The sequence below is a fragment of the Lissotriton helveticus genome, chromosome 7, assembly GCF_964261635.1.
Source record: "Lissotriton helveticus chromosome 7, aLisHel1.1, whole genome shotgun sequence".
Taxonomy (NCBI): Eukaryota; Metazoa; Chordata; class Amphibia; order Caudata; family Salamandridae; genus Lissotriton; species Lissotriton helveticus.
Window position 1 is genome coordinate 1,270,014,800 of NC_136068.1, and position 25,846 is coordinate 1,270,040,645.

General features: G+C 45.1%; 1 protein-coding gene across 1 annotated transcript in view; it reads right to left on the reverse strand.

Annotated features, from left to right (window-relative positions):
* FDXR (ferredoxin reductase) overlaps nucleotides 1-25,846 on the reverse strand; it is a 414,311-nt gene that overhangs the window by 242,103 nt on the left and 146,362 nt on the right. The window contains exon 7 of the mRNA XM_078654476.1: nucleotides 21,296-21,403. Within this exon, the coding sequence (XP_078510602.1) occupies nucleotides 21,296-21,403 (108 nt within the window). The remainder of the gene's footprint in view (nucleotides 1-21,295; nucleotides 21,404-25,846) is intronic.

A 25,846-nucleotide genomic window follows, 5' to 3' on the forward strand; every position in this document is an offset into this window, starting at 1 on the left:
AGGTGAGTGCAGTGCAGGTGAGTGCAGTGCAGTGCAGGAGAGTGCAGTGCAGGTGAGTGCAGTTGAGTGCAGTGCAGGTGAGTGCAGTTGAGTGCAGTGCAGTGCAGGTGAGTGCAGTTGAGTGCAGTGCTGGTGAGTGCAGTTGAGTGCAGTGCTGGTGAGTGCAGTGCTGGTGAGTGCAGTTGAGTGCAGTGCAGGTGAGTGCAGTTGAGTGCAGAGTGGTGTGTATTGACAATGTAAATGACAATGCCATTTATTTATGATTTAAAGAAAAAAAATGTCATGAGCAATGCCAATAGCTCTACCTTTAATGATGCCGAGACCATTGCATTGTAAATGCTTGCTGTAATTAAACCCTCTGTCCTTGCCCATTAGCTTGGAGCATGGTGCACCGAGCTATCACCAAATTGAGTTTCTGGAGGGCTGCACTTTTCCATCACTGAATGAAAGCTATGATGGTGAAGGTCAGAACAGCCAGAGACTGCGGCTGGAACTTTAGAGCCGTCGTACTTGGTCTCAGAGATGCAAACTATGGCAAGAGACGCACTGTACTGCCAGGGTGCAGGACGATTTGAATTGTCAAGGTTAGAAAGTCAAAGAGACCAGACTCAAACTATCTTGTGGCCATCCATGCTCTTCATCTTTATCAGGAGAATGCACTCAGTCTGCAACCAGAGTACCAAAAGCCAGATTCAGAGTACCAAAGCACTATAATTATTGCCTATTTCTGAAAAGGAGTCACATAAGACATTAGAAATGTATGATGAAGGGAGAGAAAAGGAAAAGCTGGCTATGCAGATCCAGAACTATGAAGACTATCTAGTCCTCAGTGCCACAAAGATACCATAGACTGTGCGTCGATCTCTCGCACTTCAACAATCACATCGCTAAGTCCCATCACACCATACCCCTACCTCGGTGGTCATCACGAATAACATGGAAAGACTTCCCAAACAGGATCAAAACAAAGATAACACACTTCCAACTACACACTCTACATGGTGTTGCATGCTATCCATGTAGGCAAGCGCTTCAGCGCCCCACATCGGAGTAGTGAGTGGTATATGCGTTTCAATACACTGTGAGTGCAAGTGAGGCAAACATGGGACATAGCTGCAGAATGGCAGAGGTACTGCGGTATTTACACAAGTACTCTTGCCTAGTGTTGAGTAGGTTGTATAGCACACTTCCATCGCTGCAGGGGTAGGTGTTAAGGATTCCGCATCAAGTACCACGCCAACAGTTTGAATAACAAACAAAACTACAGTTGGAGTCACAAACAAAACTACCACGCTCTTTTTCTGCTTGACACTCTCACATCAGACAAAACTGCTCTGGGTCATGGCCATCACCCAGTACTGTACTAGTCCACAGGAGTAAACCAAAATCAACCACCCATCACCAACAGAACAGGTACAGAATAACTGAAGAGATCTGCCACATTCAGGGCTTTAAGTGGGCCGGGTCACGCCGGTGCTGAGCACAGGCAGTTTGTTTTTAAAAGAGACCTCGAAACAGGTCTCTATCGGGCTCTGTTTTGTGCCCTGGCACAGGTGGTCCGTTTTTTTCCGGACTGCAGTGACAGCAGGCACCTCCATGTGCGCATGCTCACACTGCTCGCTTCTCACTAGTGGAGAAGTTACAGCAGAATGTCATGCCAGGCGAACGTTGTAGGCGACGGGAAATCCTTTATAGAGAGTCATTTTCTCTCTGGGTTTCCCTTCTCTTTTTGAAACTCAGAAGCAGCAACATTGTCGTGGTGTCACCAGGGCTTTAAGTGGAAGCTTTTTCAATATTAAATACAAGCCATAGTTGCTGCTTATTTATCTTATGCAACTAACAACAATTGACAAAGCAATAGTCCTGACTTGTTGTAGGTATGATGTTACATGTTGTATCATATATCTAGATGCAATGACAGAAACAGCAAAATACAAGTCGGGCAACACACTATGCTAAGCACAGATTTTTAGCATACATGTTTAGGCCACGCCCTTAATTACATTGGCCACGCCCCTTTGAGAGACCCCCCCAGTATTTTCATCCCACTTAAAGCCATGGCCACATGTCATAGGCCAACAGAGCACTCTAATTTAGCCCCCCACTGTGGGTCTCAACAAGTTACATGCCACCACCACTTTTGACATCTCACCATGGCAATCAGAAAAGGGATGATAGTAACAAAGTCCACCCCAGCGGATCTCTAACCCAGGTCTTCCTAAAACCTAAGCGTGCTCAAAATGGACAGCCCAGTGCAGTAACCAGCTAACATGACCACTGAAATAGTAAATAGCATAAAAGGACCTGCGGAGCTGCTTTAAGTTACCAGCTTACAGAATACCATAGACTGTGCGTCGATCTCTCGCACTTCAACAATCACATCGCTAAGCGCTGCGTCCCATCACACCATACCCCTACCTCTGTGGTCATCACGAATAACATGTAAAGACTTCCCAAACAGGATCAAAACAAAGATAACACACTTCCAACTACACACTCTACATGGTGTTGCGTGCTATCCATGTAGGCAAGCGCTTCAGCTCCCCACATCGGAGAGGTGAGTGGGATATAAGTTTCAATACATTGTGAGTGCAAGTGAGGCAAACATGGGACATAGCTGCAGAATGGCAGAGGTACTGCGGTATTTACACAAGAACTCTTGTCTAGTGTTGAGTAGGTTGTATAGCACACTTCCATCGCTGCAGGGGTAGGTGTTAAAGATTCCGCATCAAGTACCACGCCAACAGTTTGAATAACAAACAAAACTACAGTTGGAGTCACAAACAAAACTACCACGCTCTTTCTGCTAATATTTATTGATGTAAAATCAGAGCTGCCATAAATTAATGCCCCCACCCAGGGCAAGAAGAGGGGAGAACTGGTGTCTTTCCCGAGGGGTAACAGTACTTCATCCTGCATGTAAACATTGAGAGGTGGGGGATTAAAAAGCAGGGAGGGGAGGAAGGGGGGAGAGCCGGTGCTCTCTGTAAGGCAAAGGCAGATGTGTGACTGACCCTGCCCCGCCCGCAAGCCTTTAAGGTATATCCCTCAGATGCAGAATCTCTAGCAGCCATTCCTACGAGGCAGGGACCGGGTGTAATAATCAGTAGTAATTTGAGGTGAATGAGGCACAAAGAAGAAAAACGCAGACGAGGTTTCTAGCTCTGAAAGACACAGATTTTCACAGCCTCGTACTTTTTAAAATTCATGGGGAAAGGACGTCTTATTTATTTGACATTCAACAAAGTTAAGAGTGAGAATGTGGTGACAGGTTGAAGAAAGCAGCAATGTGGGAGTGGGGCAGAGTAAACGGGCAGGAGAGCAGATATTTGGAAGTGTGTGTGGGGGGAGGGGCTGCAGATAGGCATCAGAGCGTTGAGGTAGGAGGGGGCGGGGGGGTTAGCGGAAGGGATTAGAGTCTTCAAGGGGCAAAATAGTTGGTCGGAAGCCAGAGGGAGCAAGGGTCAGAAGAGGGGCTGAAAACAAGTGTGTTCTTCCAGTGTTTAAAATTCAACCAAGCGAAATCTGAACAAGGCACCGAGAGTGAGCCCGGATGTACCGGTTCTGTTTCACCTGAAATGAAGGTACTTTTCATCCTGCATTTAACGTTGTCATTTCCGCTCACATGAAACAGGCACATCTTAAAAAGTCCCATAGGATCCTGAACACAGCACGGCATAGCATGGAGTATAGAACATAAAATACTATAGCATGACAAGGTGTTACGGGCTATTTGACCGTACAATAAAATATGGCATAACGTACCATAGCACAACAAGCTAAGAAAGCCGGGTGCCGCGATTGCTTCAAAAGTAAAGAAATAGATATTTTTTTCTATTTCTTTTTAGCAATCGCGGCACCTGCGCTTTACCTTTAACGTGGTTAAAGTAAAGCGCGGGTGCCGCGATTCACCCGCGATTGCTACAAAAGTAAAAAAAATAGAAAAAAACATCTATATCTTTACTTTTGCAGAACATAAGAACTTAAGACAAGACTTAAAACAAGCACGCAAGTGGTGTGTACGTGCGCGCGCGCCTCGTGCTAAAAGTTTTAAAAAAGGAGGCACGTCTGGCGAGCGATGTGCTTAATGAGCCATGACGAGAGAGGAAAGCCAGATGGTGCCTTTGCGCGTAACTGTGCCCGTAACCGCAAGCTTTAGGCCACAAGCAAAAAAGCGTGTGGTGAGCTTTTTAAAGCCCACTTACTAAAAGTCTCGCCAGCTGGCTCAGGCAAGACCTAAAAAACAACTAAAAGAAAGGCCCTGAACAATAGATTTGATATAGATGTTAATGTCTAAATACTAACATGAGTGTATACTCAGTATCTGTCTAAAAAACATACAACAATAATGAAGTTAGCTTAAATACAAAGGTTAAACGCAACAGTTCAGGGGATGAACCTTCTTAAATGTAGCTTTGTTGCTTTGTGGATGGATACATAAATGTATTGTTGATAATTATTGCCGTGTGTATCGGCAAAAATGCAGAGAATGCCACGTTGTCTAGCAGAGAAATTGTGCTTATTTGCCTTGTGTATCAGCAAAAATATGCAGAGAGTGTCACGGTTTTAAACAACAAATCTGCTGTAATTGATGGCTGTGCGTATCGTCGAAGATACGCAGTGAATGACACGTTGGCGGGATCTTATTAACACTTTGTTTCGGGAGAAGCTGAAAATTATTCTACAGCTTCCTTCACGGGTGACGTGAGCCGCAGCTCATTGTTACCAAGGAAATATTGGGCGGAACAAACAAACCCTGCACTTACCTTTGAGAACAACGTCTCGAGACTTACGCTTTGACGCACAACTTCGTCGACTCCCACTGCGCGTTCGATTACGTCATCAGAGGAGAGAAACCTTGATGACTAAAGGATCGATCTTCGCAGCGGTCAACAGTCGACACGGAGATATGCGGCAGTCAGAATAACTCACACAAGTGAACAGTAAGGGAGCACGCCAAAGATGCCGATTTCACTGTTCAACAAGTTAAACTAGTGTCGTACAAAGTTCAAGCGCAGTGAAGCTTATGCGGGCAATAACTCGAACGTAAACAGTCTCACCGTGAACTTGATGACAGCAGGAATGGTACAAGTCCCTTCAGAGTTGAAAGATGATTTCTTCACCACATCGGGAACAGTGTAAGGCGAAAGAGGGTGAAAGGCTAAGTACCAAGCCAAAGACACAGAAGAACCAAGGCTGGTTCTCTCTTCAACATCAGTGTGGAGACCGCAAGAAAAGGAGACACAGGCAATTTGCACACAGAAGGTTCATCTGTGTAACCATCCTCCTCACCAACAATCTGTAGTGATGACTCCGGAGCCAAGGTAAGTTAATTAGTTAAATAGCTAGCTACACAGTTGTGGAGCAACAGGAAAACGCTCCACAGGTTAACAGGTCATTATAACTGTCTCACATTTCAACATCAACATTCTTAGAACACTACACAGGGACTTCACTAGACAACAAGGACATGCTAAAAGGAAAGTTGGAGAAGCAAGAGAAGCAGGAAAGTACGATACAACACAATTGGACCACAATTGGTATGTGCATATTCTATTTGAAATCTTGCATATAATCCCACATCTGGAAACAACTTCCAAGAAAGATATCTGTAACCTGATCTGATACAGAGAAACAAAAGCAGTGTTCTGTCAGATTTTCGTATCCTAGGAATCTTAATGCGGCCATATTTGTCATAGGCGTAGGAAGGAAAATAACTGGATTTGATTCTATTCAAAGCAAGAGACACCAAACATGATCAGCACAAGAGTGTAAGAAAACATACATTTGATCTGCCAGCACCATTAATCAAGGGTAAATTGACGTAGTGACACCCAAGCATCATTTAAATGTCCACTGCCAAATTGCAAAACCTGCCTTAGATTTGTACAGGTGTTCTTAGTGTCTGTTCAGCAGAATAGGGACAACGACCTTCTGTGAAGGTACTTTTTGTAATTAAACCCTCTGTCCTTGCCCATTAGCTTGGAGCATGGTGCACCGAGCTATCACCAAATTGTGTTTCTGGAGGGCTGCACTTTTCCATCACTGAATGAAAGCTATGATGGTGAAGGTCAGAACAGCCCGAGACTGCGGCTGGAACTTTAGAGCCGTCGTACTTGGTCTCAGAGATGCAAACTATGGCAAGAGACGCACTGTACTGCCAGGGTGCAGGACGATTTGAATTGTCAAGGTTAGAAAGTCAAAGAGACCAGACTCAAACTATCTTGTGGCCATCCACGCTCTTCATCTTTATCAGGAGAATGCACTCAGTCTGCAACCAGAGTACCAAAAGCCAGATTCAGAGTACCAAAGCACTATAATTATTGCCTATTTCTGAAAAGGAGTCACATAAGACATTAGAAATGTATGATGAAGGGAGAGAAAAGGAAAAGCTGGCTATGCAGATCCAGAACTGTGAAGACTATCTAGTCCTCAGTGCCACAAAGATACCATAGACTGTGCGTCGATCTCTCGCACTTCAACAATCACATCGCTAAGCGCTGCGTCCCATCACACCATACCCCTACCTCTGTGGTCATCACGAATGACATGGAAAGACTTCCCAAACAGGATCAAAACAAAGATAACACACTTCCAACTACACACTCTACATGGTGTTGCATGCTATCCATGTAGGCAAGCGCTTCAGCGCCCCACATCGGAGTAGTGAGTGGTATATGCGTTTCAATACATTGTGAGTGCAAGTGAGGCAAACATGGGACATAGCTGCAGAATGGCAGAGGTACTGCGGTATTTACACAAGTACTCTTGTCTAGTGTTGAGTAGGTTGTATAGCACACTTCCATCGCTGCAGGGGTAGGTGTTAAGGATTCCGCATCAAGTACCACGCCAACAGTTTGAATAACAAACAAAACTACAGTTGGAGTCACAAACAAAACTACCACGCTCTTTTTCTGCTTGACACTCTCACATCAGACAAAACTGCTCTGGGTCATGGCCATCACCCAGTACTGTACTAGTCCACAGGAGTAAACCAAAATCAACCACCCATCACCAACAGAACAGGTACAGAATAACTGAAGAGATCTGCCACATTCAGGGCTTTAAGTGGGCCGGGTCACGCCGGTGCTGAGCACAGGCAGTTTGTTATTAAAAGACACCTCGAAACAGGTCTCTATCGGGCTCTGTTTTGTGCCCTGGCACAGGTGGTCCGTTTTTTTCCGGACTGCAGTGACAGCAGGCACCTCCATGTGCGCGTGCTCACACTGCTCGCTTCTCACTAGTGGAGAAGTTACAGCAGAATGTCATGCCAGGCGAACGTTGTAGGCGAAGGGAAATCCTTTATAGAGAGTCATTTTCTCTCTGGGTTTCCCTTCTCTTTTTGAAACTCAGAAGCAGCAACATTGTCGTGGTGTCACCAGGGCTTTAAGTGGAAGCTTTTTCAATATTAAATACAAGCCATAGTTGCTGCTTATTTATCTTATGCAACTAACAACAATTGACAAAGCAATAGTCCTGACTTGTTGTAGGTATGATGTTACATGTTGCATCATATATCTGGATGCAATGACAGAAACAGCAAAATACAAGTCGGGCAACACACTATGCTAAGCACAGATTTTTAGCATACATGTTTAGGCCACGCCCTTAATTACATTGGCCACGCCCCTTTGAGAGACCCCCCAGTATTTTCATCCCACTTAAAGCCATGGCCACATGTCATAGGCCAACAGAGCACTCTAATTTAGCCCCCCACTGTGGGTCTCAACAAGTTACATGCCACCACCACTTTTGACATCTCACCATGGCAATCAGAAAAGGGATGATAGTAACAAAGTCCACCCCAGCGGATCTCTAACCCAGGTCTTCCTAAAACCTAAGCGTGCTCAAAATGGACAGCCCAGTGCAGTAACCAGCTAACATGACCACTGAAATAGTAAATAGCATAAAAGGACATGGGGAGCTGCTTTAAGTTACCAGCTTACAGAATACCATAGACTGTGCGTCGATCTCTCGCACTTCAACAATCACATCGCTAAGCGCTGCGTCCCATCACACCATACCCCTACCTCTGTGGTCATCACGAATAACATGTAAAGACTTCCCAAACAGGATCAAAACAAAGATAACACACTTCCAACTACACACTCTACATGGTGTTGCGTGCTATCCATGTAGGCAAGCGCTTCAGCTCCCCACATCGGAGTAGTGAGTGGCATATAAGTTTCAATACATTGTGAGTGCAAGTGAGGCAAACATGGGACATAGCTGCAGAATGGCAGAGGTACTGCGGTATTTACACAAGAACTCTTGTCTAGTGTTGAGTAGGTTGTATAGCACACTTCCATCGCTGCAGGGGTAGGTGTTAAAGATTCCACATCAAGTACCACGCCAACAGTTTGAATAACAAACAAAACTACAGTTGGAGTCACAAACAAAACTACCACGCTCTTTTTCTGCTAATATTTATTGATGTAAAATCAGAGCTGCCATAAATTAATGCCCCCACCCAGGGCAAGAAGAGGGGAGAACTGGTGTCTTTCCCGAGGGGTAACAGTACTTCATCCTGCATGTAAACATGGAGAGGTGGGGGATTAAAAAGCAGGGAGGGGAGGAAGGGGGGAGAGCCGGTGCTCTCTGTAAGGCAGAGGCAGATGTGTGACTGACCCTGCCCTGCCCGCAAGCCTTTAAGGTATATCCCTCAGATGCAGAATCTCTAGCAGCCACTCCTACGAGGCAGGGCCCGGGTGTAATAATCAGTAGTAATTTGAGGTGAATGAGGCACAAAGAAGAAAAACGCAGACGAGGTTTCTAGCTCTGAAAGACACAGATTTTCACAGCCTCGTACTTTTTAAAATTCATGGGGAAAGGACGTCTTATTTATTTGACATTCAACAAAGTTAAGAGTGAGAATGTGGTGACAGGTTGAAGAAAGCAGCAATGTGGGAGTGGGGCAGAGTAAACGGGCAGGAGAGCAGATATTTGGAAGTGTGTGTGGGGGGAGGGGCTGCAGATAGGCATCAGAGCATTGAGGTAGGAGGGGGCGGAGGGGTTAGCGGAAGGGATTAGAGTCTTCAAGGGGCAAAATAGTTGGTCGGAAGCCAGAGGGAGCAAGGGTCAGAAGAGGGGCTTCTCCATTTCCGCTCACATGAAACAGGCACATCTTAAAAAGTCCCATAGGATCCTGAACACAGCACGGCATAGCATGGAGTATAGAACATAAAATACTATAGCATGACAAGGTGTTACGGGCTATTTGACCGTACAATAAAATATGGCATAACGTACCATAGCACAACAAGCTAATAAAGCCGGGTGCCGCGATTGCTTCAAAAGTAAAGAAATAGATGTTTTTTTCTATTTCTTTTTTTTGTAGCAATCGCGGCACCCGCGCTTTACCTTTAACGTGGTTAAAGTAAAGCGCGGGTGCCGCGATTCACCCGCGATTGCTACAAAAGTAAAAAAAATAGAAAAAAACATCTATATCTTTACTTTTGCAGAACATAAGAACTTAAGACAAGACTTAAAACAAGCACGCAAGTGGTGTGTACGTGCACGCGCCCCGTGCTAAAAGTTTTAAAAAAGGAGGCACGTCTGGCGAGTGATGTGCTTAATGAGCCATGACGAGAGAGGAAAGCCAGATGGTGCCTTTGCGCGTAACTGTGCCCGTAACCGCAAGCTTTAGGCCACAAGCAAAAAAGCGTGTGGTGAGCTTTTTAAAGCCCACTTACTAAAAGTCTCGCCAGCTGGCTCAGGCAAGACCTAAAAAACAACTAAAAGAAAGGCCCTGAACAATAGATTTGATATAGATGTTAATGTCTAAATACTAACATGAGTGTATACTCAGTATCTGTCTAAAAAACATACAACAATAATGAAGTTAGCTTAAATACAAAGGTTAAACGCAACAGTTCAGGGGATGAACCTTCTTAAATGTAGCTTTGTTGCTTTGTGGATGGATACATAAATGTATTGTTGATAATTATTGCCGTTTGTATCGGCAAAAATGCAGAGAATGCCACGTTGTCTAGCAGAGAAATTGTGCTTATTTGCCTTGTGTATCAGCAAAAATATACAGAGAGTGTCATGGTTTTAAACAACAAATCTGCTGTAATTGATGGCTGTGCGTATCGTCGAAGATACGCAGTGAATGACACGTTGGCGGGATCTTATTAACACTTTGTTTCGGGAGAAGCTGAAAATTATTCTGCAGCTTCCTTCACGGGTGACGTGAGCCGCAGCTCATTGTTACCAAGGAAATATTGGGCGGAACAAACAAACCCTGCACTTACCTTTGAGAACAACGTCTCGAGACTTACGCTTTGATGCACAACTTCGTCGACTCCCACTGCGCGTTCGATTACGTCATCAGAGGAGAGAAACCTTGATGACTAAAGGATCGATCTTCGCAGCGGTCAACAGTCGACACGGAGATATGCGGCAGTCAGAATAACTCACACAAGTGAACAGTAAGGGAGCACGCCAAAGATGCCGATTTCACTGTTCAACAAGTTAAACTAGTGTCGTACAAAGTTCAATCGCAGTGAAGCTTATGCGGGCAATAACTCAAACGTAAACAGTCTCACCGTGAACTTGATGACAGCAGGAATGGTACAAGTCACTTCAGAGTTGAAAGATGATTTCTTCACCACATCGGGAACAGTGTAAGGCGAAAGAGGGTGAAAGGCTAAGTACCAAGCCAAAGACACAGAAGAACCAAGGCTGGTTCTCTCTTCAACATCAGTGTGGAGACCGGAAGAAAAGGAGACACAGGCAATTTGCACACAGAAGGTTCATCTGTGTAACCATCCTCCTCACCAACAATCTGTAGTGATGACTCCGGAGCCAAGGTAAGTTAATTAGTTTAATAGCTAGCTACACAGTTGTGGAGCAACAGGAAAATGCTCCACCGGTTAACAGGTCATTATAACGGTCTCACATTTCAACATCAACATTCTTAGAACACTACACAGGGACTTCACTAGACAACAAGGACATGCTAAAAGGAAAGTTGGAGAAGCAAGAGAAGCAGGAAAGTACGATACAACACAATTGGACCACAACTGGTATGTGCATATTCTATTTGAAATCTTGCATATAATCCCACATCTGGAAACAACTTCCAAGTAAGATATCTGTAACCTGATCTGATACAGAGAAACAAAAGCAGTGTTCTGTCAGATTTTCGCATCCTAGGAATCTTAATGCGGCCATATTTGTCATAGGCGTAGGAAGGAAAATAACTGGATTTGATTCTATTCAAAGCAAGAGGCACCAAACATGATCAGCACAAGAGTGTAAGAAAACATACATTTGATCTGCCAGCACCATTAATCAAGGGTAAATTGACGTAGTGACACCCAAGCATCATTTAAATGTCCACTGCCAAATTGCAAAACCTGCCTTAGATTCGTACAGGTGTTCTTAGTGTCTGTTCAGCAGAATAGGGACAACGACCTTCTGTGAAGGTACTTTTTGTAATTAAACCCTCTGTCCTTGCCCATTAGCTTGGAGCATGGTGCACCGAGCTATCACCAAATTGAGTTTCTGGAGGGCTGCCACTTTTCCATCACTGAATGAAAGCTATGATGGTGAAGGTCAGAACAGCCCGAGACTGCGGCTGGAACTTTAGAGCCGCCGTACTTGGTCTCAGAGATGCAAACTATGGCAAGAGACGCACTGTACTGCCAGGGTGCAGGACGATTCGAATTGTCAAGGTTAGAAAGTCAAAGAGACCAGACTCAAACTATCTTGTGGCCATCCATGCTCTTCATCTTTATCAGGAGAATGCACTCAATCTGCAACCAGAGTACCAAAAGCCAGATTCAGAGTACCAAAGCACTATAATTATTGCCTATTTCTGAAAAGGAGTCACATAAGACATTAGAAATGTATGATGAAGGGACAGAAAAGGAAAAGCTGGCTATGCAGATCCAGAACTGTGAAGACTATCTAGTCCTCAGTGCCACAAAGATACTTGGTGTTCAGGCACTTTGAAAATGAAGTAAATAGAAACAAAATAAATAAAATGTGTTGCTTGAAAAAGGATTGGGGTTCTCGATGGATCATAATATTGACACCCAAGTAGTTGAGCAGGAATGATTCCACAGCCCTGCTGTAGTAATAAAGCCATTCTTAAAGACGGATACTGGCAGACCTCAGTTCAGACGTGTGCCCATGACTGTGTAGACGCGTGGGCAGACAGTTTCAGTACACAGTCATAACAGGGATCCCAACTGTGTTCTGGAAGCTGCTTTTGAGCAGGAATTACAAGGTAGAGCATAGCAGCATGATAATACATCAAGGAGGAAAACTGGTTTTAGGCAGTGGCAGCCTTCAGTTAAGGGCTGGGTAAATTAGACCAAGAGGGCATCTCTGAGTATCCCCAATGATAGCTCTATATTATGCTAGGGCAAAACATATCAGGGCTGCTTGTGGATGTCTTGTATTAGGCTGTGATCGACTGAGAGACCGTGACACAAGCAAACTCGAGAAGCCTCGATAACCCCCTAATTAAACAACTGAGTTTCTGTGAAAAAGAGCCTGAAGTCTTGATGGCATAGCCATGAAACCTCCTTCAAACACGGAAACTAAAAAGGTTTGTGGTGCATTTGATGGCATCCAGAATAGACAGAAGTGCACAGGTCTAGTATGGATCTAGTGGTCATCACCCAAGTTCAGTGGGCATCATCTGTGGGGTCTCAGCATGGAAATCAGGCACCAAACTCTTAAAACCAGGGTTCCATGAACAAGAGTAGAAGCATATAAATAGTTTCAGGGATAATCAGCTTTGGAGAGAGAAATCTATCAATATCAGCTAGCAAAAAATAAAACAAATACTTTGCTCTGGGGATGGGGCCAGGTGCATATGATCAGAATGGCATAGAAAATTGTTATGCTGGAGTGAATCCAAAGGTGTGGATAGGAAAGAAGGACTGAGGCCTCCATTTTCGGTGCAGAACAAGGGTGACCTGGTACCATCCTTAATTGCTTAAATGCAGTTAACGAGACGATCCAGCTATGCGTTCTACCTCAGGAGAGTGCACTACCGCTGGAGTGGGCTGGGAGAACCTACAAGGTGCCAGCAATGGAGGCTTTCCCTTTAAAAAAGAAAAAGGAAAATGGGGAACAAGTCGTAATAGCTTCCACCTCTTCCGACCCCGATCAATGACATCAGTGTGCCGTATGGTGCTCTAACATCATTGATTTACCGGACTGAGCAGCAAGTGAGTGCTGAATCGGCGACTCCTGTTCCATTTCTCCTTCCTGCTAGTGAATAGAGATGCCACACAGGCATCACTGGAAAGAGGAGTGTCTCCTTTCCACCAGTGTCCCTCCTAAAAGCATTCCTGTTCAGTGATCATTGGCTGTGATATGATCATAGTCCAGGAAACACCTTTTGAGCAGGTAGATTTCCCCCAGACACCAAGGAGACCTAACTACCAGCCACGCTTGATTGGAGTGATCGGCCACCCCAGAGAAAGGACAACATGGTAGACATTTTCTTTTTAGCTTGCCTGCTCCTGTTTTTTTTTTGCAGCCCCTCCGGCATCGTGCATGAATTGCAATTTGTTGGGGGGTGGGGAACGGCCCCTCTTTGAAATGGGCCAACACCCCTGGGGCAAGGCCACTTCAGCCATTCTGTTCAGAAATGGTTTTGTTATTGTGACATTCACATAAGGATTCTGACCACCACATCACATGGCAATGTGCCAGTTCATATCAGCCATGAGTTGCTATTATGTGATTCACACTTTCCATTGACCCAACACAGCAGACATCGAAGGGGAGGTAGTGTCATGCCCTTTCAGCCATTGCTCTGCTTTTGTAACATTCACATTAGGCTACCGCCACCACAGCATTGGACAATAGGTCAGTCCACTTCAGCCTGTGATCTCTTATTGTGATAATTACAGTTTGCCTTCACAAACCACAGATTACAATATGGGGCAAGCCCACTTCAACAATTGCGTAACATCAGTGTAAGTGATAACATTGAGCCCTTTCACAAGAAGAACATTCTCACACAAAGTAGTTCCCTTAAGAGTCTGTTATGGTTACTATGTAGCTTTGGCTTACTGCATGTGATGCATGTTGAAGTAATGTACGAGTTACTTACTTTCGGTAACGATGTATCTGGTAGAGATGATTCAAGATTCCTTCACGTAGAATTATCCCCAGGCGTGAGACTTGATCCAGAAAACCTTTGCCACAGCATCCCGGCGTGCTGGGGGCGAGACGACACCACGCAACTCCGCCCAGGCGTCGTCCACGTACGTGACATCAGCGAGGTCACATAAGACCCACCCCGGCGCGCCTACGTCAGTTTTCTTCGGAGAACTTTTCTGCACCACAACGCGGAGCCACTAGACAAAAAACTGTGGGAGCATGGGAACAGTGTGCGAAATAGTAGAAAAAAGGAGAGACGAACGACACCATAAGGAACAGTGGAACACTGCAGTGTCCAAAAGCAGGGGCAGAAGAAAGAATAGAGCAGAGCCCCGAGCAGCCACCCTGCCAGTACATAGACAACCTTCCCCATGAAACAAGGAACATGCGTAAAAGGCCATGATACATGCAAAAGGGCCAACGACCCCCATCCAGAAATAAGGAAGGGGAGCCAGTCCCAAGACAGGTAGAAGCACAACCTCCAAGCCACCCCAGCATAGAGGACAACCACCCCGCAAGGAATAAGGGCAAGGCCTAGCCACATGACCCCTATTCGGAGGTAAGCAGAGGTGCCAGGACCCCCAGCAGCAACAGGAAGGGGAGGGAGGGGAGTACAGATATTGAAGGAAAACCCCCCCAAACCTGGAGTATCCAGAGCAGCAGGGCACAGAAGAACCGTAACCCGATCCTCCAAGGAACCAACAGGAGGAATAAACCGCAACCAGATGGAGCCACTCGTCAGGAGCAAAAGAAGGTACTCACAGGAGACACAGCCCCCCACCAGGAGGCGTGTACCGAAGACCAACCCAAGGGTCCTCGCAGAATGGGGAGGAAGGGCAGGCCGTGAAGGAATCTGCAGGTAGAATCGTCTCTACCAGATCACATCTGATAGAGACTACCATCCGCAGATTCCTTCACGTAGAATAGATACCCTAGCAATACCCACGGGGAGGGAGGGTCTGCAAAAGGACCAGATCTGCGGGCTAGAAGAGAAACTTCATCTCCGCCAGGCAATAGGAACCCCTACAAGGAGAACACCCCATAGGGTGTATGAGGAAAAGGAGACTGAAGAGGCCCGTACCCTCACAGCAGAAGAACCAAGGGCAAGGCTAGAGGGGCCGAAGCACCCCACTCCCTTACAAGGCAACAGAGCTTCCATCCAATGCCAAGACAGGAAGAGGAGGAAGAAGAAGAAGGAGTCCAGAGAGCCCAAGGAATAGAGGGAAAGGAAGGCGAACTCCCTCCAGATGGAAAGCAACAGGCCAGCCAGAACAGCGCCAACAGTCATATGCTGCCAAAGCAAGAAGAACAGACCGGGCAGTCTACGTCGGACAAGGGAGCACTCAGAATCACCCCAGCCCTCAGGACAGGGACAGGAAGGTGAGAAAAATGCCCGGCCACAACACTACGAGGGACCGCGCACACGACCTCAAGAAGCCAAAGCAACATACAGAAATGCCATGGAGAACAGCACCCGAAGGTGACCAGAACTTCCTAGCAGAGCGCAAGCTATATAACAGCTACCACTACCCCACATAGGGTACGTTAAGTCCCAAGATATGGGAACCCTCTTTGGAAGAACTTCCGCAGCAGAGGAAAAAACAAAAGGGCCACGGGGAAAAAAACCCCGCAGAAGGCTTGACAAGCAGCCCAAGTAAAGCAGAATGCCTAATCTAAGGACCAAGTTGGCGCAACCACTCCATCAAATACACACACAAAGGCAACCAAGGGCCGTCCAGCAGCCAACAATGCCAAAATCCCAAGGAGGACTCAATGGCCAGAAAGCACACTCCACAGTCAGAACAAGCGGCCTAGGAAGGCCCAGAACCAGCACAACTCAGCAGTCACTGAGGAGGGGAAGGAGGATAAGGCGGAGGAGGACGGAGTCCCGCCAGGAACCTCTGGATGGAGGAGATAGCCGGGGCATGGAACAACAGGCTGTCGTCAAATGGAAGATCAATGAGCCGCTCCTGAATATTTTCAGGGAACACACCATCCCGAAGCCAAGCATGGCGACGGAGGACGACTGAGGAAGCCATGGCCCGGTCCAGCACCTCTGAGATGTCTAGAGCGGAGCGGAGAACAAATGCCACTAGCTCCCGGCCATCGACAGCATAATGCTGCAAGTCCACCGGGACCGTTTCTTGGGAGGCTGTGGAACTCAAAGACTCAGCCGAGTCCCACAAACAAGAGGAGGCCCGGCCAAAACACACAAGGTGTTAAGGGCCCGCAGGGCAACGCTAGTCGAGGCGAACATGTTGCGCCCCCAAGAATCCAGCCAGCGGAGGTCTTACTTCCCTTTGAGGGTTTGCTCCTTTCTTCCCTGACGGGGACTTGGAGGCGTCCAGCCTCAGGGGACCCGGTGCCTCACCACCTCCTGCACCGGCATCTTCCGGGCGCCGCATGACCTGGCGTGCCTTTCCCTCCACCCATCTGCTGCCAGTCTGCTTTTGCGGACCACCTGTCCCTCCCTGCCACCAGGAAAGGCATGGCTTGGCAGTTTGGGCTGGACTGTTCCCATGAGGCACAGGGTCAGGCTGATTTGCATATGGCCATGTCTGAACTGGGGTGGCAGAGTGGGCTAAAGAACGGTGATGGATTAAACGCAGATCTGTTGACTGGGTGTGAGTGTTTGATTGGTTCATATGCTCCGTCCATCACCCCCCCCTTTTGTACCGCTTTGTTTGCCATAAGTTGGCATGGTATACTCAGACGTGAGTCCCTTGCTCATTTTGCCACTGGATTCAAGCAAGCCTGGCTGAAGACGGCTGAAATGCCAGAAACCGGTCCTAGGAAGCTTGTTTCCGGTCCAGGGAAGGCATGGCTTGGCAGTTCGGGCTGGACTGTTCCCATGAGGCACAGGGTCAGACTGATTTGCATATGGCCATGTCTGAACTGGGGTGGCAGAGTGGGCTAAAGAACGGTGATGGATTAAACCCAGATCTGTTGACTGGGTGTGAGTGTTTGATTGGTTCAGATGCTCCGTCCATCACCACCCCCTTTTGTATCGCTTTGATCTATAACTCAGTCATTGAGTGGCCGCCAACTTAATTGACTATATTTTGATATGTAGTGGAGTGCCTTATCTCGGGGACACATTGCTTCATGAAACTGAGGATAACCACTCTTTCTAATTCATCAACCCATGGGGGAATTACTGAAATAAATATTTTAGGGTGTACAAATATAGGGGTTTCCCAGCGCCCACACCTCCAACATCATCACCAGAAGTCCCTATTGCGTTTTAGAAGTAATTCCTGGATAAATATGCCAGGTCAATGGCCCAGTTCCTATGAAATACAAGGGTAGCAAAAGTGGGAATAAAGAAATAGTGAAGGAGCCATGAAACCAAAAAAAAAATCAGTGGCGCCATTATTTTTGCTTCTTTAGTTAAGTTGAGGATGCAAAGAATATAATTCATGTTTGGTCAAAACAGAAAATAGCTGTAGGAGCAGAGGTCCTCACCAAAGTGGAAAGGTATATTTTCTGTGCATAGCCTAATCACTTTGTAAAAGTAAATCAGTGTTATAAGACTGAATGGGGGATAGGAGATGACCCATAATACTTAACAGGTGGCAAAAGTAAATATGACCTTAGAACCCCAGTCAGAACTCCCCTCCGTCTCTTTAAAGCAACAAGAAGTAAAGAAGAAGACATGCTGCCACTCAAAACACAGATGCAATGTGGCACATGGAATTTATGGATTAAAGAAAACTGCAAGACTTTAGAGACATTATGCACGCTCCAAAAGTAACCCTGAAGAGGGACTGTGCCATGTAACAAGTTTTATCACAATTCACAGGAAAGGAGACACCCCACTCTTCTACAAAAACACAATTACCTACACACCCAGTCGACAATGCAAATACCCCCTCATCAAATCCATTAGCCAGTGCACTAACAAAAAGAAAGGTTGAAAACTTCCAATCACTGCGAGTGCCAGAAAAAAGGTCCATGACTGAGCACAGGAAATACTTTCAAACTAAAACACTAATGCCAAAAATAAAGAATACACAAATCATGAAACATGGCATCACTGTCCCTAAAGTGCCAAAGGATAGACAGGCCGGGAATAGTCAGCCTTCGAGACCTTAAAAACAAGCATTTGCAATGAAATAGGTCTCGCAGTTACACAAGTTTGAGCTATTGGCTTTCTAAATGGCTATGCCTTTTATTTTGGTTTTTAAAACATAAATAAAAGGCATTGTCATTTACAATAGCAATAGCTTAAACTCGTGTAAATGCGAGACCTATTGCATTGCAAATGCTTGTTCATAATGTGGACACTACTTCATGTGAAAGAATGCTGTGTGTTCTCATCACAAAAAAAATCATTGCCCAAAGGCAAAAATATTTTTGGGGTCTCAAAAAACCCACATTGCCTAAGCAGTCCCTGAAACTGAAGGAACCACTTGGCATGTAGATTTGCTTCTATTGAAAAAGCGGAATGCAGCCACTCACAGTCGCGGCTTTATTTGTGACGGATCTCAGGTTAGCAGTAATTAAAAACTGACTTTGAAACATGTCCCCACCAGGCAGTATTTTCAAATCATCTTACAGGCAAAAGTACTTCTTCATACAAAAGCCAACTCTTGTATACTGTGTACTGTGAACTCAGTCCCCTCTAGGCATCTGAGTGAGTTTAGGTCACGCATTGGTGTTTTTTAACCTATATGGCTCAGAACTCTAGCATAGAAGCTGAATGCTGCGCAAGTTTCCCAAAGTGTTAATCAGTGGCTCATTAAGTTGTTCAAACTTCATTCACTACTGGATCTATTGCCTCTTTGCGCAGCTCACAGAGGAATGGCCACATATGTGTGAACTGTGATTGTGAGTCTATAGGAATGTGTGTAGAATGTACAAATCTGTCTACTGACAGAATAAAAATAGAAGAAAATGCAGCGAGTACAGGTGAGTGAATGGGTGTGGGGGGCAGTGGTGTGAAGGAAATACAAGGAAGCAAGTGCATGAGTTGACAGAGAAAAGAAAGGACTAATGAGGTGTGAGATATTCAGATGGAAGATTTCTGATGGACAGTAAAAAAAGAAAAGATGTGCATGTTTAACAGTGAGAATGCAGACTAAAACGGTGCAAGGAACGCTTTATTTAAAGTCTCGTCTTTTTAAAATTGAAACATGTTCTATTTTTCACAACAAAGTGTTATTCATGTATCTGATTCGGATGACACACACCTGTGGAGCCAATGTGTATGGCTTGTTTTAGACATAGATCCATTATTGTGTGATATGTCTAGACCCAATAATAGAAAGCTTAAAGGGGCACCAACATTTTGATCAGCTGCCACAAACTGGGAAACTGGATTTTAGTTACCATGTTTTAAGCCACACTCTTAAATACGTAGACGGGACTCTTGTAAAGAATTCCTAACTACACTTCTTTGGATACTCTCGTTTTCGATCCGACACCCCCATACACCCCCTCACACACATACATTTATTATTGCTCTTAGAACTCTGTTCACAGTGGAGTTATAGGCCCCTACATTATACATATAATTCTTGAACTCTACAAGGGGCGGTTCGGGCACTATTATCAGGACTTAGAGGGTAGGGGAGCCACGAGGAGGATCCAACGTCATACAAATTCCGAAAAAAGCAACTGAAAATTCTGGCCTAACGAAGAGCGACCATAACACTGTCAAGCACCGAAAAACAAATGTCTTTACTGGTTAACGCAACACATGGTAGTGGTCCTGTCACTTAAACTCACTGCATGCTCCTTGGCACATCTCGTTTCCAGTACATAGGAGGGGAGCTCGGAGGTTTAATGAGGGTGTGTGTTAGCACTTACTACAACAAGCCGCGCTAGGCATAGGGGACCTGCTCCTCCTGCCGCTGTCCGGTGGAGACCTCTGCGTCCGACCAGGGACCCTACTGTCGCCTACCAGCTCCGAGCAGGTGGGAATGCCGCTTTTTGCACCAAGGATTGAAGGGCTGTTGCCGAGACTGACGCCGCCGCCCGGCTCTGTGTTGCTGTCCACTGAGGCAGAGAGCGTTGGGCTCAGCGGGTGAGGGTGCCCGCCATCTCTTTGGAGCAGGAAGTGGACCGTTGGCCGTTTGGGCTGCAGAAGCAGGCGGCCCACCGCAGGGACAAGACATGTGCACGCGTACGGAGTGCACATCTCCTGTCCGTACGTGCGCACATGTCCTGTCCTCCAACGGCCAAGAAATCGACGGCAATAGGTCTCGCCAAGGCGAGCAGCACATGCGCTGCATCGCTAGGCGAGACCTAAAAACAACAAACGGGCTGTAAAACAGAGTGGGACTGATAAAGGACTGTGCCATTGAATTTAGAGAAGGCATTCTACCAGAAACTCTCTGGAAAAACAAAGAAATCCCCAGACTGAAAACCACATTGGGCATCATCTTCCCCCCCTATTGTTCCATCATGTTCAAATGACTAGCATTACATCCTTTATCATGCCCAGAGTTATTGAACTGCACTTAGTGACCTGTTCATGTGATTGATTTTAAAAAGAGATCATCTCCAAGGTCTTTCTAGGTCATTTGACTTTTTCTATTGACAATTGCAAGGTGCCTCAAAGGCCCTTTTGTAACACATACACAGGCATTCAACCTCTTTCACACACCCCTTGTCTTGAACACTGAAAACAAATATAATTCCTAATAGTGGTGTCCGCGCATGAGTCCCATCTTGTTTTCCTTTAGACATTTTACTTTGTACGTACCTTTCTGATACAACTAGGTGTGTGGGTTGACGAATGTTCATCTACTGTTTGGTCATCCATAACTGCATTTTGCAAAAGAATTGTAAGCACTATTGTAAAGGCTGCATGGATGCACCTCCTCCTCACCAGTCATAAAACAACAAATAATTCCAAAAGTCATGCAAAAGTGGAGACAGTGATTACACGACTAAACGTAACAGCACACAACTAAATTAACTTTCAGTGTTAAACTAGAGGGTACCTTTAGACACGGATTCAGATGACCTTTTGAGGTTTTGAACACTCCGTGGTTTTAAAAACAATTTTACCTATTCTGGATCCAATCTATAAAAGGCAGGGTGTAAGTGATGCAAGAAGAACTTCACACCCATAGGCACTACCACCGACTCACATTTCCGCTGAGAAAGGGCCCATAGCATTTAGAATTTACAAAGCAATTTATAGCTGTTCCTTTACCTTTATGGTGAATGCCACCTGCAGAGGACCCCTTCTGCCCACAATCCACACCCGTTTCACATGACTCCTCGCCAGCGCTTCCAGAGCACGCTCAGTCAGGTCGGTTTTCTGTGGAGGCAATAAAAGTTAGTTGGCTGTCTTAATTAACATAAATGAAGTGCACAAAGAACTGTGGTTTGGGCAGGGTTAAAGGTTAGTTGTGAAAGATGCCTGGGTTTAAAGGGTGAGGAAGCAAGAAGACAGTGCGATGTGAGACATCACAGACCGGGGCTGCAGGTACAACAGATGTCAGGAAGCAGTGTTGACAGGCACGGGGAAAAGGAAAAGAAATAGTTAAAGGGATGTGGAAGGGTATCTGGCGCAGCCTTCACACCTGGTAATACACAGCAAACTTCAATCCTCTAAAACACTGAGCTGAGTTAGAGTGTAAAGAAATAGGCTCCCTTTAGTGTTCTGGTCAAAAGAAATGGGTGGTGTAAAGTCTGTAAAGCAGGGGAGAGGTAAAAATGTACCAACACTGCTGGTTACCCAATTAGCAAGGTGCTAATTTTATGTATGTTTAAGTGCAGGCGTGTGGCAATATCCAAGCTCTAATTTTCCTAAACATTGTAAATATGTTTTTAATGATTGACTGGTCATATTAACTGGAATTTTTAAAGGGAATGTAGTTGTGGGCTTCTTTAACCAGGGTACAACGCAGACTTGTTTTACAAACATAGAAAAAAGGCCTCCAATACAAAAGACTATCAATCGTTGGACCAAGACTATTGATACAAATATCTTCTTAACAAAAAGTGTGCTTTATGTTATTGATTACTACAGCTAATATATCAAGAAAGAATATAGGGCCTGATGCACTAATCATTGTTCGCACACCAGGATCTGCAAACTGCATGAATACAATTGTGCAAAGAGGAATGAAATTGATTACGCAGCTTAGGTATTGACAGGACGAATTAGAAAAAGGCCATTCTTAGAAGGTTGCCAAATTACCTACCTGATGAATATTTGTTAGGCACAGGGCTATTTTGTAACCCTTTTTGATTGGCTATGTATGCAGAGATGATTGCCTGCAAAGGACAACAGACACAGTACGTAACTGTTATGGGTCTAGTTGTTAAATATGGCAGTCTGTTCCTTTTGGGCGTTGGGCGCGCGGACAGCTGTCAGTGTCTGCGTATATAACTGACGTCACGAAACTTGAGGGGCTTATGTTATCCCACTGAGCAGACATATATCCCTACATCTGCATTCCCAAACGGAAAACGTACGATTTTTAAAGCAGCTCATGTCTTTTCAAATAACAGACGCTGCTTTAAAATAAAATATCCAGTCTGGGTAGACATTGGGGGAGGTGGGACATGCAGTGGTCCTTTGGACCCCCACTCTCCCAGGTTACAAGACATTCTTCTCAAAGAGGACGCTATCTCCAGGAGACAGTTTCTCATTTGTAAATCAGATAGTCAAATGCCAACCCAACGTTGTAGTTGGTACTAAATCGTTTTCACCCATAATTGTGGTCACAAAGTATAGATGTAGGTCCCTTCAAATGGCAGTGAGGAAAGAACAGCCCTTTTATTCTCCTTCCTAAGTGTGATATGGAACAAGCTGCCCAACGCCTTTTAAGAGACGGAAAAACCTGTTCACCTGACAAAAGGGGTTACGGGAACGGCAAAAAAAAATAGTTAGACAATTGCAAACCCTATGATTTTACGAATTACAGGGTCTGAGACAGCAAAACTGATTTGATCATCAGGCTCATGGAATGATAATCAACACAGCTAGTTTCCGTGATGAGCAACTTTAACTAGGATACAGCCCTAACCACATTACACACATTCACTGGAAGGTTTACAGATGATTGAGGTGGTTATCAATGTAATTGCAATAATGTTCTCAACAATGAAAGGGAGGAGGTCGACGGATGAGCAGAATGTATGGGAACGATCAATACTAAAGTAACGCTCAATGCGGAAGACTTCCTGGTTGAATAGGCAGATTCTTTTGAAGAGGATGTCAATTAAAGCATAGGCAGTTGTGGTCATTGTCCGAGACTGAGGAAGGTGAAAGGAAGGCTATTTAAAATTAATAGCACACTTTCATCACAGGCCAAAACATTTGCCTTTCTCCGCTTGGTGGAAAGTTCGATTTTCTTTTTCTTTTTGGAAGCCTTGGGAGGAGTGCTCCTAATTGACTTCTCCAGATTAGGGGTTTCTCTCAGCTTTCTTTTTTTGTTTTGAAGTCTTGAAAGAAAAAGACTGACAAATAGTACAGTGGCACGAAAATGATCAGAATGCAGGTAACAAATGCACACAAGGTGTTTGCAATCATGATAAATCTTCTTTGGAGGCTGGAGATTAAGTGGTTTTATTTTCCCTGCTAACTCAAAACGAACTCTTGGGATGTCCAAAGGGTTTCATTTAAGATGGGGGAGTTGCAGGAGAAAAACAGAACCAATATTCCTTACCTGTCAAGAAGAAGCTGGGACCTCCCCGAAGTCTGAGGTATTGAGAAGTTAAAAGAGCAGAGTCCCAAAGGGAAGTCCCTTAAAACTGCATGCAAAACAAAATCTGAGGGTACTTTAACCTCTATGAGGAGGCAAGTTCAGAATTCTATGTCAGGACTGGAGGCTTTATTTTTATAGCAGCCAACTTCAAAGATAACCAAAACTTGGGAAAATGTAGTGTAGGAAAAACATAACATCCAATTAGGACAGTCCAACAATGTCCAGTCAGGAGGCCCATAGCCTCACATAGTCCTTACTTACTGGCCCCTCATCCTCTTTCTTCGCTGCTATGCAGCCGAGATAAGTACCCTTCAGTTTTACTGTGTTGGTGCTATTTATTGATATTATGTGCTTTGAGCTTTATTCAAGTGCACATGTCGGTTTGGCCGTCCAAAGACGGTGGCAAAACAGACATGCCCACTTTCAGTGCCTACCACACCTCCTCCCCATACTGCTGACCCTGCAACATGGCCCCGCCTACCCTAGAATCGGCAGACTTGAAGTTAAAAATAAAATGATAATAAAATAGTTTGTCTTTTTATTTTTCTTCTGTCTCCTGCCTTTCAGAAGTGGGGCAACACACCTCCGCCATAGTGGAGGAGCCGCCTCTGGACTCTGTCCTTGCCAGGTCACTAACAGTCCAGCCGGCCACTACTGCCTCTCACCCACAGGTGGTTACTGTTGATACTGTTGGGACCGCTAGGGTGTCCCAATGCTGCTTCAAATTAGGAAAGGGTTGAAGATGCATCTGTTTAAAGAACACTACATCAGGACAATGTAACAGTCCAACTTCACTCTCAGAACACAGATTCCGCTCCAATAACTTGTGGACTGTATCCTTGTCTTTAACTCTGTACATTACTTCACTGCTTTTGGGCACGTTCACACTTTGCAAATGCCACACAAACACATACAAACATTCATACATACATAGCTGCGATGGAAACCTACTGCACTGAAAAACACCTGAAATGAATCCTTTAATTCCAACCCCATGATCTGGGCCATGATCTCGGGGTCCTAAATCTAAGATATCGCTACACAAACGCTAACAATAAGGAACCAAACATTCAACAACAAGTATCTTTAAATAATGTGGTTTCCAAACCATTTGGTCTAGGGTACATGAGCAGCATACCACATCATACTGCTCACTAAAGGGTAATGTGGAACTGAAAAGCAATTAAATAGTTCTGCAAGCCAAAGATGGCTACATCGTATGTCATGCCGTTGAGAACTAGGGCGCCTCATTTGCCAAAGGTCAACTGCAAAGACCAGTGCAAAAACTAGAGCTTGCACTTCATCAATCAACAACCACTATTTCAGTGGAAACAGAGCTGGCATTAATCTCCACTGAAGAGAGGCCCGAAAGCGCCCCACTTCAATACGTCATCAAAACTAAGCTCAGCTTGACCAAACATCTAATGGCATTGTCAGGAAGGAAGCCATCAAATCTAGAAATCACACATTGCTTCAGGTATGCAAGGCATTGGAAGTAGTAAACATAGAATATCTGTTGAATCTATCAGCCAGTTGCAACATTGAAAAAACAAGAAAATCAGTGTTAAAATATACTATCTACTCAACAGCAGAGATCACACAAACCAACAAACTGTGGTGTCAAAGAAAAGCATCATCCGGCGTAAGTATTTCTGGTCTGACACACAGAGGGCCAACTACCTCAGCCGGAACATTACATTATCAAAGAAATGAATGCTGCTCATGGTATGCAAACCTCTGTCTCTCAATAACTATCTGGCTAAGAGACATCAAACTAGGTCATCAGCGTGGCCGGATTGTAGTTACTGTATAGAATCACTAATTCACTTTGTGCTTATAAGCAGAAACTACTATAATGGCCATTAAAGAACTATACAGCCACCAACAAAGAACTCCAATATTGGGAATAACAAATCAGCAATTATTTATTTTCTGGTGGAAGCCTCAGAGGTAGCCATCTTATGCACCTGTCCCTTCCTAGAGTAGAAATGACACCTGCAAGGGAAAACATAAAAAGTAGTACAAATTATCTACCAATATGCAAG